This window comes from Populus trichocarpa, chromosome 11, assembly GCF_000002775.5.
Source record: "Populus trichocarpa isolate Nisqually-1 chromosome 11, P.trichocarpa_v4.1, whole genome shotgun sequence".
In the NCBI taxonomy this organism is placed as follows: domain Eukaryota; kingdom Viridiplantae; phylum Streptophyta; class Magnoliopsida; order Malpighiales; family Salicaceae; genus Populus; species Populus trichocarpa.
In genome coordinates, this window is record NC_037295.2 from 17,022,309 (window position 1) to 17,036,829 (window position 14,521).

The 14,521-nt window shown below is 35.0% G+C and overlaps 3 protein-coding genes across 4 annotated transcripts; 2 read left to right on the forward strand and 1 right to left on the reverse strand.

The window, feature by feature from the left end:
• The first annotated feature begins 1,750 nt into the window (after positions 1-1,750).
• Positions 1,751-7,654, forward strand: LOC7470955 (heat shock 70 kDa protein 16). 2 transcript variants are annotated; one of them, XM_024581329.2, is made up of 10 exons: positions 1,751-1,917; positions 2,373-3,703; positions 4,156-4,368; positions 5,075-5,170; positions 5,262-5,408; positions 5,677-5,880; positions 6,471-6,617; positions 6,698-6,826; positions 6,915-7,045; positions 7,284-7,654. In XM_024581329.2, the coding sequence occupies exons 2-10, from the start codon at positions 2,534-2,536 to the stop codon at positions 7,360-7,362; spliced, it is 2,316 nt and encodes a 771-aa protein (XP_024437097.1). In that variant the 5' UTR covers positions 1,751-1,917; positions 2,373-2,533; the 3' UTR covers positions 7,363-7,654. The 2 variants fall into 2 exon arrangements, with proteins under 2 accessions (XP_024437097.1, XP_002317001.1); XM_002316965.4 differs by having other exon boundaries at positions 5,680-5,880.
• A 127-nt stretch (positions 7,655-7,781) lies between these two features.
• Positions 7,782-11,042, reverse strand: LOC7470956 (uncharacterized). The gene is made up of 5 exons (XM_002317561.3): positions 10,531-11,042; positions 8,878-9,589; positions 8,554-8,794; positions 8,291-8,353; positions 7,782-8,179 (listed from the first exon to the last, which is right to left on the reverse strand). Exons 1-5 carry the CDS (start codon positions 10,907-10,909, stop codon positions 8,081-8,083), a joined length of 1,494 nt encoding a protein of 497 aa, XP_002317597.1. The 5' UTR covers positions 10,910-11,042; the 3' UTR covers positions 7,782-8,080.
• Positions 11,043-11,252: 210 nt separating this feature from the next.
• Positions 11,253-14,136, forward strand: LOC7454440 (N-alpha-acetyltransferase MAK3). The gene is made up of 4 exons (XM_002316966.3): positions 11,253-11,610; positions 11,706-11,829; positions 12,218-12,273; positions 13,616-14,136. The coding sequence occupies exons 1-4, from the start codon at positions 11,425-11,427 to the stop codon at positions 13,862-13,864; spliced, it is 615 nt and encodes a 204-aa protein (XP_002317002.1). The 5' UTR covers positions 11,253-11,424; the 3' UTR covers positions 13,865-14,136.
• The last annotated feature ends 385 nt before the right edge of the window (positions 14,137-14,521 follow it).

Here is a 14,521-nt window from a genome sequence, read left to right on the forward strand (position 1 = left end):
GTATAATACTAAATTTGCAATTTATTTTTTTAGAATAAAACTAATGAAATATATATGTCTCTTGTTTATAAGATTTATAAATAGATTAAAAAATCCTATTTCTACTAGAAAACAATGAGTAAATTCAAAATAAAAATAAAAATAAAAATCTAAAAACAATAAATAAAACAAACCTAGGAAAAATAACAAAACTAACTCAAGTGTCCGATTTCTAATGGTAATTCACATGAATCACTAGTGAGAAATCTTCTTAATCTTTTTAGTAGAGAAAGATTGTTATATCTTAGAGTGCTAGCTTTTTTTTTTTGTGTTTTAGATGTTTCCGGATTGTACTCTTATCACCTTCTCTTAGAAAATAAAAGACATAACATTCTATTTATAAAGAAATCTAAAAACTCTATAAATGATAAAATATCAATTTGTCTTTTGAATAATATCGCATATATTATTTTAGGATAATTCTATAAATTTATTCAATCAAGTCCCTACTTGATTTTTTCAAGGTCTAGAATTGTAATCCCCTGTATTATTTACATTCTAGTCCTTAATTTTTAAAATTTATTTACAATCAAATCACACTTGATTAATCATTTCATTTTAATTTTTGACCAATGATTTTTATATGCGTGACCCATTAAGTTCTCTAATAAATTGACCCAAATATAAGAGAACCTAATGTTTATAAATCATAATCCTAAATAAAATAAGATTAAGTAAATTAAACAATTTAATTTATTATCAATTCAAAAATTGATTAGTTTATATTTGAATTTCAAATACAATGTTTAACAACTTGTCATGATCTCCCAAATATTAAAAAAGTTATAAGTGATTTGAGTTAACTTTTCAGTGATTAGTTTCTTAGTGTAATTATTATCTTTCATTAATAATGTTCTGATTTAGATATTATATCATGAAGTATATATGCTTTATTAAATCATTTTAGTTCTCAACATTATAGTTATTGATTCCTTGAATAAAATTTTAAGATTCTTTTCAAAACTTATTCTACCTTGGCCGAAGGATTTCACAATCAATATCATTGAAAACAAATACAGTTTATGTTATACATATTATATGTCTATCTATTACCTTTAATTGAGATAACATGTGGTCATGATCAAAATATAATACTCTCTATATAAGATAATTTAGTTATCTCAAGTATAAGGATCCCTCATGCAATTATCATGAGAGTCTTTCCATATAAAATTATCTTCCGGGTTAGTTCAGTGTACATGTCATCTAACATACACCTGCATATTAATTTCATGTATCGCTCGCACCTAAGTTTATAAGAGCAGTTGCTTATTTTCATAAATGAACATAATATGCATTGGTCTTAACAACTTTAGTTAATGTTCAATCTTAATAGAACATTAATCAGGAACATTTAGAAATAATATTTTGATATAATAAAAATCTTATAATTATTGTAACTTTATAATTTTTTTTGCAAAGTATTTTTGTCCTTGAACCTTTATCTTTACTTTAAATTCATTAATTAAATATTAAGTTTATTAATCAAATATAAATAAATATTAAAGATAAATTTTTTTATTAAAAATAAATATAATTTATATGAATAAAATTAGTGCTATATATAATTAATAAATATATTTATTAATAAAAAATACTTTAAAAATTAATTTTTATCGCACTACCAACCGGTTAACATCAATCAATTATAGTAACATTTATTTACAAAATACTCATAGTAAATAAATAAAAAAATACTGTAACTCTTATTTCTTACTTTTCTTCATGCAAGGACATGTTAGAAAAATGGTAGTATCTGGCATAATCGAGTGAAGCGGCGATTTTGTCTCTCTACCATCGCTAACTTTCTCTTCAATTCCGCACCTCCGTTTTCATAATTCTCCAACTTCTCATCACAAACACTGTCTATTCATAAAGGTACTATCTTTCTTTTGCCTCTTTTACTTTATCATTTCCAAGATTCTGTTGATTTTTTTTTATTTCCTTGTTATTAATACTGGGCTCTTTCACATATTGCTTGGTTTCTTTGAAAATCGAGGAATGTGGAAGAAAGTGAGAATATTTTTCATCTGGGTCCTGTCGTTTTGGCCTAAAAAGGTTAGAAAGGTTTGAACTTTGTGAGTCAAACTACAAAGGGCGATTGCTATCTGGGTGGTTATAGTATGAGCTTTTTGTTTCTTTCGAGTTTGAGCCACTGAGGATGTAAATCTTGAAACTTTGATAATGTTTTCTGATCCTACATTTTATAAGTAACCCAACAATGCATTGATTTTAGTGAAGTCATTTTTTATTTGCTCTATTTGTTTGTTTGCTAAGCAATAACTGAATTTCTCGGTAGAATTTATTTTTATTAAATTTTTTTGTTTATGTAGTTTTTTGTACCTTTTTGTGGTGAGGCTGTAAGGGATTTGGTGATGAGTACTTGAGTTCATTAATTGAAGCAAGGAGAAGAATAATGTTGATTTGAGTGATTTCCTTGTGGGGTTATAATATAATTGTTGTTATCAACAGTATAGGGTGTTGGTGAACTGAAATGAGTGTGGTTGGGTTTGATATTGGTAATGAAAACTGTGTTATTGCTGTGGTGAAACAACGGGGTGTTGATGTCTTGTTGAATGATGAATCAAAACGTGAAACCCCGGCTGTGGTATGTTTTGGGGAGAAGCAGCGGTTCCTTGGGTCAGCAGGTGCTGCTTCTTCTGTGATGAACCCAAAATCGACTATTTTTCAAGTGAAAAGACTGATTGGCCGGAATTTTAAGGATCCTGAGGTTCAAAATGAGCTAACGTTGTTACCATTTGAAACTTCTGAAGGGAAGGATGGAGGCATTTTGATTCACTTGAAATATTTGGGTGAGGCACGCACATTTACCCCGGTTCAGATACTGGCTATGCTATTTTCAAATTTGAAAGATATAACAGAGAAAAATTTGGAAATTCCTGTAACAGATTGTGTGATCGGGGTACCATCATATTTCACAGATTTGCAGAGACGAGCATATTTGGATGCTGCAACAATTGCTGGATTGAAGCCTCTGAGATTGATGCATGACTGTGCTGCAATTGCACTCAGTTATGGGATATACAAAACAGATTGCTCTAAAACAGGGCCAACTTATGTTGCTTTTGTTGACATTGGTCATTGTGATACTCAGGTGTCTATTGTATCATTTGAGGCTGGGCATATGAGGATACTGTCACATGCTTTTGATAGCAGTTTGGGAGGGAGGGACTTTGATGATGTTTTGTTTGTTTATTTTGCAAAACAGTTCAAGGAGCTTTACAACATAGATGTGTACTCTAACATGAGAGCATCTATTAGGCTAAGGTCAGCTTGTGAGAAGTTGAAGAAGGTTTTGAGTGCAAATGCAGAGGCTCCTCTAAATATTGAGTGTTTGATGGATGAGAAAGATGTCAAAGGTTTTATCAAGAGAGAGGAATTTGAGAGGCTTGCATCAGGATTACTGGAAAGAATAAGTGTTCCTTCCAGAAAAGCTTTAGCGGATGCAGGTTTATCTGTAAGGAAAATCCATTCTGTTGAGCTTGTTGGATCAGGATCTAGAATACCAGCAATTAGTAAGTTGCTATCTTCTCTATATGGGAAAGAACCCAGCCGGACACTGAATTCAAGTGAATGTGTGGCACGTGGATGTGCTCTCCAGTGTGCAATGCTTAGTCCAATTTTTCGGGTCAGAGAATACGAGGTTTGTATTTATCTGAATGATTAGTTTCTCAGAATTCTTTTCTATCAAACTTTGTTGTTTGCCATTCTTCCAGCTATCAGTGAATTTCAAAGTTTGATGTCCCTTTTGGTCCTTTTCTCTTCTGATGCAGTCTGGTTAATCAGATTTACCCGAACCATGACTATTTTCTATGCTTAAAACATTAAGCCCCCCCCCCCCCCCCCCCCCCCAAGGAAAGCAAACCTGTTTTTCCATGTCTGATAGAATTCATCACCAGGCTATATTGGAAACATTACATCTGTGTGTGTGTGTCCTCATAGGTGTCATTATATTCAACTCAGAAAATAACATTACAGAAATACAATGAAGTAAAATTGATCTGCTGCGTGCTCTCTTACATGGAGACACAAATTTATATGTTTGGTACATTCTTATGTACAAGAGTGATTGGCATTTCATCATATCCTGTGCAGGTTCAGGATGCTTTTCCTTTCTCCATTGGATTCTCATCAGATGGTGCCCAAATCTCCACTGGTTCTAATTGCATACTGTTTCCAAAAGGCCAACCCTTTCCAAGTACCAAAGTTTTGACATTTCAACGGAGTAACTTGTTACATCTGGAAGCATTCTATGCCAATCTGAATGAACTCCCTGCTGGTGTATCTACAAATATGAGTTCTTTCACAGTAAGCCTACTAGAGTTTGTCTGATAGAAAACTTTGAAATCCTTTTGTCTTTTTTTATTATTCTATTATCTCAGTCAATTGGAAGCGAATGGATTAAGGATGAGGCAAGTTTTTCTTTTCTAGAAAGATTGGTGTGATACATGTACATTGTCAATAACGACGAGCTAATAGTGTTCAGGTTTATGAATCTGTCAATGTCACATGTAATGCGTGCATGTGCGCGCACACACATATGCATTGTCATTAAGGAAATTTCAACAAATGTTTCAACGCCAGTCTATTATGATTTCACACTCATGGACCATCTTCATCTCATGTGCTTTATCTGATGCTGTCTGTTTCTGACCCAGCTATTTATGAGCTGAATAAAAACTTCAAAGCATTGATGTGATATGCATATATATCGATTATCCAGGACAAAAGGCAGCTTTTATTTTAAGATCCATAGATTTGTTTGTGTGACATGGAAACTAAATACTATACAGTGCTATCTCAATTGCTATCTTTTTGTTGTCATTCGTGGGCACTTAAGTATGGCTAACACGAAAACTCGAGACTTAAAAATGATTTTCATTTGCTATCTCTTTGAATACATGCCATGGAAGTATATGCTTTGCTCCTTGTGCACTGGATGGATCTTTTATAATTGAACCAGGATGGCTTATAAGTTGATGAATTTTTATTTATTTATTTATTTTTAATGCAGATTGGTCCTTTCCAAGCCTCCTCTAATGAAAAGGCAAGGATTAAAGTTAAAGTTCAACTAAACCTTCATGGCATTGTAACTGTTGAGTCAGCTATGGTAAGAATTTTCTCTTCTTTGTGGTCTCCATTTTAGCTTTGTCACTTTCTAAGAGATTTTTAATGTGGTACAAATCTTGTCATGAATTCAGTTGGTGGAAGACCATATGGATGATTCTGCTAGAAGGGGTAACATACATCCACAAATGGACAGAACAAAGATGGATTCTGATTCATCGACAAATGTTGCAAATAGTGAAGATAATACCACTGTGCATTCTCAGTCATCTGATGCTACTGTAATATTTTTTTTTTCGTAAATTCTATTTTGTAATGCAACAATTCTTTTCAACCGTTGTTGTACAAAGGGATCAGAAAGTTCTATTTGTTGTACTTATGTTCTTTGTTGGTTTTTATGCTTGCACGCACACACAACACGCATATTCTGTCAACTTGGTATGCAGTTTTTATTTGGGAAAGTAATCTCTCTTCTTTTTGTGAAGTGGCTAAATTCAAGTGGAAAAGCTTTGGAACATGCATTTAGTTCATTTGCACTCCTGTTTTCAGCAGGGTAATGGTACACTAAAAGATAAAGCTAATCAGAGATTTGAGATACCTGTTAATGAGAACATATATGGTGGAATGACCAAGGATGAGCTCTCAGAAGCTCAAGAGAAGGAACTTCACCTGGCCCAACATGATAAAGCTGTAGAACAAGCCAAAGACCAGAAGAATGCTTTGGAGTCTTATGTTTATGAGATGCGAAATAAGGTACAACCTCAACTTGATGACTTTGTTAGTTTGTAATTATATGTTAATGCCAGAGTATCTAGATATGGTTCGGTTTTATTAATGAAACTGCTTAGTTACATGGTTACAGAGAATTTGGTTTTTGAGTGCCTTTTGGAAAAGCACTGTGCTTCTGCTGGATCTTTTGAAGATTTAAAATACAAACTTTCAGCTGCGGTCATGGATTGGATATTGTGCTTAAAACGCTAAATTAAATTGTTACATGGCTTTGTATTATATAATTACCACTCATTTATTCTCCATGTTTGCATACTGGATGACTCCCTGTCAATTGCCAGCTAATCAAGTTTTAAATTTCTTTTGAGTTGACGGAACATATGCACTTGCAAATCTCGCTGGTGAGTTATAGGGAGAGATATTATTTGCAAAAACTTGCCTTGACAATGCCAATTGCTTAAATTAAATGAATAATCCTATGTAGATTGTCTGAGACGCTCTTATTCATGCTGGATATATTAGTTCAATGAAAGCTCAGAAAGTCTTCTAGGTCATAGTTACTTTTTTTTTTTTCATAAGCTGACTTTGAAAAATAATGACCTGCACTTGAATAGCTTTTCAACACATATCGGAGCTTTGCTAGTGATATGGAGAGGGAAGGAATTTCCAGGAGCCTACAGGAGACTGAAGAGTGGCTTTATGAGGACGGTGATGATGAAACTGAAAATGCTTATACTGCAAAAATGCAGGATCTTAAGAAGGTAATTACTTATCTCTATCTAAATCTCAAATTTAGTATTCTCCCTTTTCCTAACATGCAATTTTTCCTGGTTTCTAATAGTTGGTGGATCCAGTTGAGAATCGATATAAAGATGAAGAAGCAAGAGCACAAGCAACAAGAGATTTGTTAAATTCCATTGTGGATCATCGAATGTCTACGGATTCTCTCCCAACCGAGGATAGAGGATTGGTATGCTAATGAAACAAATAATGATGACAACTATATCCACGACACTTAATTACTTACGAGCAATGTCTGTGACTTTGATTTCTTTCAGATCACTGATGAGTGCAATAAAGCTGAGCAGTGGCTGAGAGAGAGAACCCAACAACAAGATTCCTTACCTAAGAATGCAGACCCTGTATTATGGTCAAGAGATATCAAAAGCAGGACAGAGGATCTGAACTCGTAATATTCTCTGCCTTTCATTTTCTCTTCAAAAAAATCTAGAATTTTACTTTCTGATATCTATTATACAATAAAATCATATCCATATATCTACCTCAAAGGGAAGGTGGTGTTGTGATCCATCGGATGAAATATTTTATACATCATGTTTAGGAAATATGGACATCTGTAGCTAGGAGATTCTTGTCATCCACAAATTTCCACTAATGATCATAATTATTTATTTCATGGATTTCAGCACATGCAAGCAGATATTGAGAAGGAAGTCTTCCCCTGCAAATTCAGACGAAAGTAGTAGCCTGGACCAGCAAGAATAGGTTCGTGTTGGACCTCAGAAAAGTTCTGCAGTTTATCCAGACTTGTAATTCAGCCTAGTATATGCAAACCTAGGATAACAATTTTGGATAATGTAAACTAAACAAGGAAAGCACGCAGTAGAATTAGGTTTGGCTTCCCACCAGTTCTCAAGGTGGCTTGAAAATGTCACAGCATAGGGTAGGTTGTGAAGTACCGATGAATATAGGATTCTTCAGTGTTTCATCCAAGACTAATGTGTGGTTATCTGGTTAAGTATACCCTTTGTGTAAAGTTATGAGCTTTGCTCTATCATCTTTTTCTGCATTAGCATTGTTAGGACGAGCTGCTACGAAAACAAATGGTTTGTGAGGAAACCATGCTCATTGAACAATGAGCCATTGTTAGCAGAAGCATGATATACAATATTAAAACTTTGGAATTAACTGCTAAACGGAACACATTGCCATATAAACCCTCTGAATCAGAGCTTGTACAGGATTAATGATTTCTCTTCCTATTGTCACACTGGAAGAGAAGTTAGACCAAGAATGGTTGGAGAAAATAGCGACAAATACCAAATGAGAATGGGCAAAGACAAGTTGGAAGGCATGCGGAGTTTATTGAACGTTATACAGCGACTGCAGGCAAAAAACGACACAAACATGTATTGCTCACATGTTTTGTCTAATACTCGTCATCCAGCCTCTCATTTACCCTCGAAGAAATAAAAACAAAAAATCAGCCTCGCTTTCTCTTGGCGTTTGTTTTCTTTTGACTTTGTGAACCCTTCCCCTTGGTGTTTGTTTTCTTTTTTGACCTTCTAAACCCTCCACTATCCTGTCAGCAAGAAATGCATATGGTTACTAATTATTACCAATACTCGATATATTCTATAAAACATCTTTCTCGATGCCTGCAAGGGAAACAATTTAAGTTCATAAATTTTACCTTCTTGTAATGTCTGTAGGCAATTTGACCTGACAACTCCTGACCATTTTTTGAGATATAAACCTGCAGAGGTTCAAGATTATTAGGAAAAGCTGCAAATTATCCTACAGAAAGATTGCATTGGCCATCAACCATCCACAAGAAATCCGAAGCTTTGTAAGACGTATAAGTTGAAATTTGTACTTCTGCTATTGAATGGTTACTGTCGGAAAGAATTTGGATCCTTTAAAATTTGCATTTCCCCGTACAGTAATTCAACATACCTTCCTCCCTTCAGGCGATGTATACCAATGACCATCACCTTGGTCACTTGCATGCACCCGTCTTTTCCCAGCATCCTTTGGAATGGCAGTACTGCTTTTGGGGTCCACCCATCCTTCAGAAGCAAGTGAAACTTCTCCAGCATTTGATTTCTTGGATTTGTTTCTTCCCCTTGTTGAGCCTTTCTCGCTGTTAGTTCTCTGAGTTCCTTGCTTTCTAGAAGCTTCTCTATTGAATTGGCTCCTGAAATGACAACTATGCATCATAACAAAAATTGATGCTGTGTATGAAGAAGCGACTGAAGTGTGAGATATAAAGGAAATTACATGTAATCGATAGCTGATTCAGTAATTAATTGGTTTCCTTTGTTGTTAACAATGCCCAGTGGGAAAAAGTAGGGTAACCGGCTGTGGACCAATCTCTGAATCCTCAGATCTTCATGGAAGAAGTAATGATGAGCTGGAGGAAGAGGGTCAGCTAAATTCCAGCATTGCTGAAAGTCCACCATGCTATTTGGATCTTGATGAAAGCGTGTGCTGTCACCTGTTTGCAAATTGCTCTGCAGTTTATGAGCTTTATTCTTATTATCTTGAAGAGATTGGAAATACTCATTACACATCTCATCCAGAACAGGTGTCTGAACCGGATAACTCTTTATTGGACAGAAATCTTTCCATAAATCCTCATTTCGATGTTCACCCAACAACGTTTTATTTTTACGTTCACTTGTAGTTGGCTGTTGCTTCTTTGAGGATGAATCAGTTTTCTGAGTTTTTCCACTAGCATCTGCACTGATAGAAGCCTCATCAGAATCAGAATCAATCAACTGAAACCTTCGAAGAGGACTTATTGTTAACTTTGGAAACATCAACCCACTGTGACCTGTCTCCAAACTGGAAGACACGGAGGCAATCGACGCCTGTTCCTTTTTATTTCCCTTCAGTAAGCTTGGTGATTGACTGGTTAAAACCCCACATCCTTTCAGTGGAACCTTCGAACTACTACAAACAGAAGTGAACTGAGTTGATACTTTGGCATCTGTCATAAAAAAGAAAAGGCACTTACATCTCTGCAAACTAAAATCTAACAACAGAACAGACACTGAACATGCACTTGAGATATCAACATCAAATTATAAAACAATCACCGAAAACAGAGAACGAAGCATTTAATGGAAACAACTTAGTCGCAGTAATACATGTTCTTCTATAACCATTACTGACTGAAGAACTGCTTTGGAAAAGGAATTTACAACCATCCAAGGGTTAGATTGACATTCACAATATGATAAATCCTCGTCATCAAAATGTACACCAACAATCCAAAAGAGCCAATATCTCAACATAATGCCTGACATGAACTAAAGCTTAATCACATATTAGAATCTAAAGCATAACTCTAAGCTAATACATTCTTAGAAATGGAGCCTACAAGAGAAAATCGCATCAAGCCCTTCACCAAATTAACCAAAGTTCCATACATCTACTCATTTACTAACCAGCAATATTTTCCGAGGAAATTAGGAAACCGAGAATTCCCAATACAACACCTACTGAACAAAACATCCCCAATCTAAAGTCCCTCGACAAAACAACTAAACAAAACCTATCTCTTATCAACTTCAAGATCTGTTATTGCAACGCCCATTATACTGACTTACTCTACAACATCAATACATACATACTATAACTCAAACCCCATGAAACAACATTGGCCCAAATCATCATTTCCATTAAAAAGCACATATTCAACATAGAAAAGATAACTTCAAAATTATTCTTACCTTTCTACAACATCAAAGCAAATAGTATTAATTCAATCCCTCAAAGATAACACAAAATCAAATCATAAATTTCACTCAAGATTCCAACTTTATCATCAAAACCCACCTCAAGATTATTCCAAAAAAAATCTCAAAAAAACCATTTCAAAACTATTAAAAATAACTAAAAATAAAAGCCATTGCTTCTGAAATTTACCTCTAACACCAAGATCTTCTTGTGAGGAGAACTCTTCAATATCATCATCTCCGTGATCACAACAAAAACCCTCCAATTCCACCTTCCTCACCTTTGATTTCTGGGTCGCGGGTCCTCGTCTTAACCGCCTTAAGACCCGGGTCGGGCCAGGTCCGGGTTCAGGATCCGAATCCATGACATCGGGCCCGATTTCTTCCTCCTCTTCTTCGGAATCCGTGACCTGGGGTCCCCCATTTTGGTCGTCTGATGGTGTATTTGAGCTTGAATTTGGAGCTGGATTGAGCGTGGAGGTTTGGAAGTGGTGGGTGGGTATTCGGGGCTCCGATTCGATATCTAAATCTAACCCGAGAGAGAACGTGGGAGGCTCGATATCTGCCATTTTTTCGAGAAAGAGGGGAATGGAGAGGGCTTTTTGAAGCGAGGGGGTGAAATGGGCATTGGCTTGCCGCGCTCTTAAGTTGAATTTTGGAGGGATTTTTATTTGCTTATTAAATCTAAGTTTAAAAAAAAAAAAATAGTGAAGCTACTTTTCACTCTTTCATGTTATATTTGTTTTTCTTTCCTATTTTTTTTTTAAAATTAACCCCATTAGTATTTATTTACTATTATCAAACTTTTCTTAAAAAAACTTTTCATTTTTTAAAAAAGAAATTATAAAAAGTTATTTATTAGTTAAATTGACGGAAATTAATAATCATGGGCCTTTTGCTAAACCTAGCATGAAACTGAGAAATGGTGGAAGCATGAAGCCTAGATATAAAGACCAATCCTCCTAAGCCCAACACGTAAGCCAGCAAATTGAACTCCATTTTCTGACAGCCACCCTTCAGTTCTACTCTTTGGAGTTTGAACCCCTGGCACAGTCGTCGTCAAGAAACAGGCAGAAAGACAACAATGGAAAAAGAGAGAGAAAGAGAGAGAAAAGAAGAATTCGATGCTTCAGAGATCGAATACGTTAGCTACGGTGGTGAGCATCACTTACCATTAATCATGAATCTTGTTGATCAAGAACTTAGTGAACCTTACTCCATCTTCACATACCGTTACTTTGTTTATCTTTGGCCACAACTTTCTTTCTTGGTAAGTGTGATTCTTTTCCTTCTGTTCTTTTTTTTATGTTCTTGGGAATTTTTTTTGCTGTAATTTTGTTTGTGTTGGTGGGTTTTCAATTTCAGGCGTTTCACAAAGGGAAATGTGTAGGGACTGTTGTGTGTAAGATGGGGGATCATCGGAATTCAACGTTTAGGGGTTACATTGCTATGTTAGTTGTCATCAAACCTTATCGAGGAAGAGGCATTGGTAATGGTTTCGGTTTTCTTTTCGTGTTGGGGTTTTGTGCACAGTTTTAGGTTGTCTTGGATCGTATATGTGAATCTTGAATTGGTTTTTTCTGTACTATAGATTTATTAGAAACGCTGAAGGCAAGGGGGGTGAGGTTGTCAAGAAAATGGTCATGCATTGATGACATCAGTAGTAGAAATATGTTTGTTTGGGATGCTTGTGTATGTTAACAGTCTGTATTTGATTTGAACTCGAGGTCAACTGTTTGTTTTCATACATTTGGGATGGCATTTACAATGGATTGCATGTAGCTTAGGTTTTTGATAGTTTTTAGGTTGGGTGTTGATATGTCATGTTTGTATATGGGCGTGTTGTAACTTGTATTGAAATTATCTTCATATTGCAGCCACAGAACTTGTTACCAGATCTATTCAAGTGATGATGGAATCAGGATGCGAAGAGGTTTGTTGAATTTTAATTGCTGTGCCTTTTGGTTTATACTAGTCATAATGTAGCATTATTCGTACAACATCACAATTCATAAAGAAAGTATGAATTTTTACCCCTAAGCTTCATTTGGACTTTCAATGGTACTGAATGAGGGTCTAGTAGAGCAGCCTTAAAATAGCTCCATTTCTTAAGCATCATCATCAAACATTAAGTGTCTGTTTGAGGTTTGAAATAGCATAGGAAAGAATGAGAATCGGGCAACTGCTCAAGTGATTACCTTCACTGCCTTATTTGAATACTTTTCCTTTCTGACCCTCTGCACTCTTGATCTCAAACCTAAGGGAAAAACAAGCTTTCCTCATGAATTTCGTTGGCAACTTGGCAAATGTGTAAATGTTGATGCTTGGCCTCTTGTTCAAGCCTCCAAAAACAATTTCTTCTGAACTTTTTTGGTATCTGTGCATGTGTATACTGTGTGATCTCTTAGTTATTTCTCTCTGCAGGTGTTATTTCAAATCCATCTCTCCTCTTGTGTTTATCATTATTAGGGTTAAGCTTGCTGTATCTTTGGAGATATTCCTGCAATTAAACATCAGTCCATGCAAACAATGAATTGTGTTATTAATGTAATGCCAGGTTATGTGTGATATTTTGACTTTCAATGACTGATTGCACCTACATGACCTTAGGAACTCATAGCTGATTTATGGATATGGTGAAATTGAACAATCCCATAAATTTTCAATTTTCTTTGTTGAAAGAATGGTTCCATGGAAAAAAAAAAAGTCCATGCATATGGCATCTCCATCCTTTGCTGCAGTATCATATTTCCAAAGTTTTACTTATATGTTTGCTGTCCCAAGAAGCCAATAATTTGTGAGGCTTTGCTTCTAAAATTTGTTGGCTTTGCTGATCGTCCTTGTGTTTGTGTATAATGCATTAATTCTATTTCTAGTTATTTCACTTTCATGCATGAATATGCTCTCTTTTTTCAAATTGGACAAAGACATAAAAAGAAAAGGTAGGAGAGAATATTGAGTTGGTTCGAACAGTATGGATTTCTGCATTTACTATGAATGGAGGATATCAGAACAGTTGAAAAGAACTTCATATGATTATCGGACTGTTTTTTCTGCTAATCTGATGATAAATGGTCTATTTCATAACATATGAATACCACACCAAAGAATGTGGGTCATTGAATGAGTACATTTCCCGTATTTGCTTATGCTTTAAGATATCCCAATTTTATGTTCATTCATTCAAGCATGCTAATTCTTTCATTAGTGTGAAGATGACGTCTAGTTGTCATTTTTTTTTATTGTTTTGTGTCTTTGTTTTTTCCTCTCCTAAGGTGACATTGGAAGCAGAAGTAACAAATAAAGGAGCACTCGCACTATATGGCCGTCTTGGTTTTATTAGAGCAAAACGACTCTTTCGCTATTACTTGAATGGAGTAGATGCTTTTCGTCTGAAGCTGCTATTTCCCCAGCCAGAGTTACACCCCTTTTTGCCTATGATGGCTGATAGAGATGCTACCCAGATGCATGATGATCACTCACCAACGTCAGAAGAGTTTTCTGAGCTCCATAGAAACTTGTAAAAGTGGACATTTTCACTGCACTTGGCGGTCTCTGTGAACTACAAACAATGGGGTGATATTTGATCTTTAGAGAGCAGCACAGCCTCACAACTTGCACAGGAATTCCCACAAGTGTGGTTCTTGATCAAGTCAATTCTGTTTACTGAAGTTGTGTGCATGTTCATCGGCCTTGTCTAATAGAAATGTATCAGCATACAAGGCCTCATACATGTAATACGTGTACATTGTAACGTGTCAGCTGTGATTAAAACAGTCAATCTTTCTGAGGTCAACCTTTTCACTCCATTGTTTTTCTGTTTGCTTTAAACAAAGTTTTTTCTTCAATAATGAGCTTAAAACATCAAGTCCAGATTTTTTTTATGGGCCGAAATAAATATTACATAATATAGTTATAGGGGTCTTCATGGATTTATGGATATAGTTGGAATTTGGATTCATAATTATATCTAATTAATATTTTATAAATTGCAAATTTGATTTTTTTTTTAAACTGAGAGGGTTGAATATATCAGGTTAGCCTAAATTTTTTTTTATGAATATTACATATATTCATTAATTAAGTTTATATTGTAAATTTTTATAGGTCTTTATTTAGAAATGAATTTATAATATGGAATATAAATGTCATGACACCTATTTAATTTTCATACATTGCAC

Coding starts and splice junctions, on each gene's coding strand:
- LOC7470955 (XM_024581329.2), top strand. CDS start 2,534: ATGAGTGTGGTTGGGTTTGATATTGGTAATGAAAACTGTGTTATTGCT. Junction 6,827..6,914: donor CAACCGAGGATAGAGGATTG/GTATGCTAATGA, acceptor GATTTCTTTCAG/ATCACTGATGAGTGCAATAA. Junction 7,046..7,283: donor AGGACAGAGGATCTGAACTC/GTAATATTCTCT, acceptor CATGGATTTCAG/CACATGCAAGCAGATATTGA.
- LOC7454440 (XM_002316966.3), top strand. CDS start 11,425: ATGGAAAAAGAGAGAGAAAGAGAGAGAAAAGAAGAATTCGATGCTTCA. Junction 11,611..11,705: donor GGCCACAACTTTCTTTCTTG/GTAAGTGTGATT, acceptor TTTCAATTTCAG/GCGTTTCACAAAGGGAAATG. Junction 11,830..12,217: donor TTATCGAGGAAGAGGCATTG/GTAATGGTTTCG, acceptor TTCATATTGCAG/CCACAGAACTTGTTACCAGA.
- LOC7470956 (XM_002317561.3), bottom strand. CDS start 10,909: ATGGCAGATATCGAGCCTCCCACGTTCTCTCTCGGGTTAGATTTAGAT. Junction 8,795..8,877: donor GAATCAGCTATCGATTACAT/GTAATTTCCTTT, acceptor TTGTCATTTCAG/GAGCCAATTCAATAGAGAAG. Junction 8,180..8,290: donor CCTACAGACATTACAAGAAG/GTAAAATTTATG, acceptor TCTTGCTGACAG/GATAGTGGAGGGTTTAGAAG.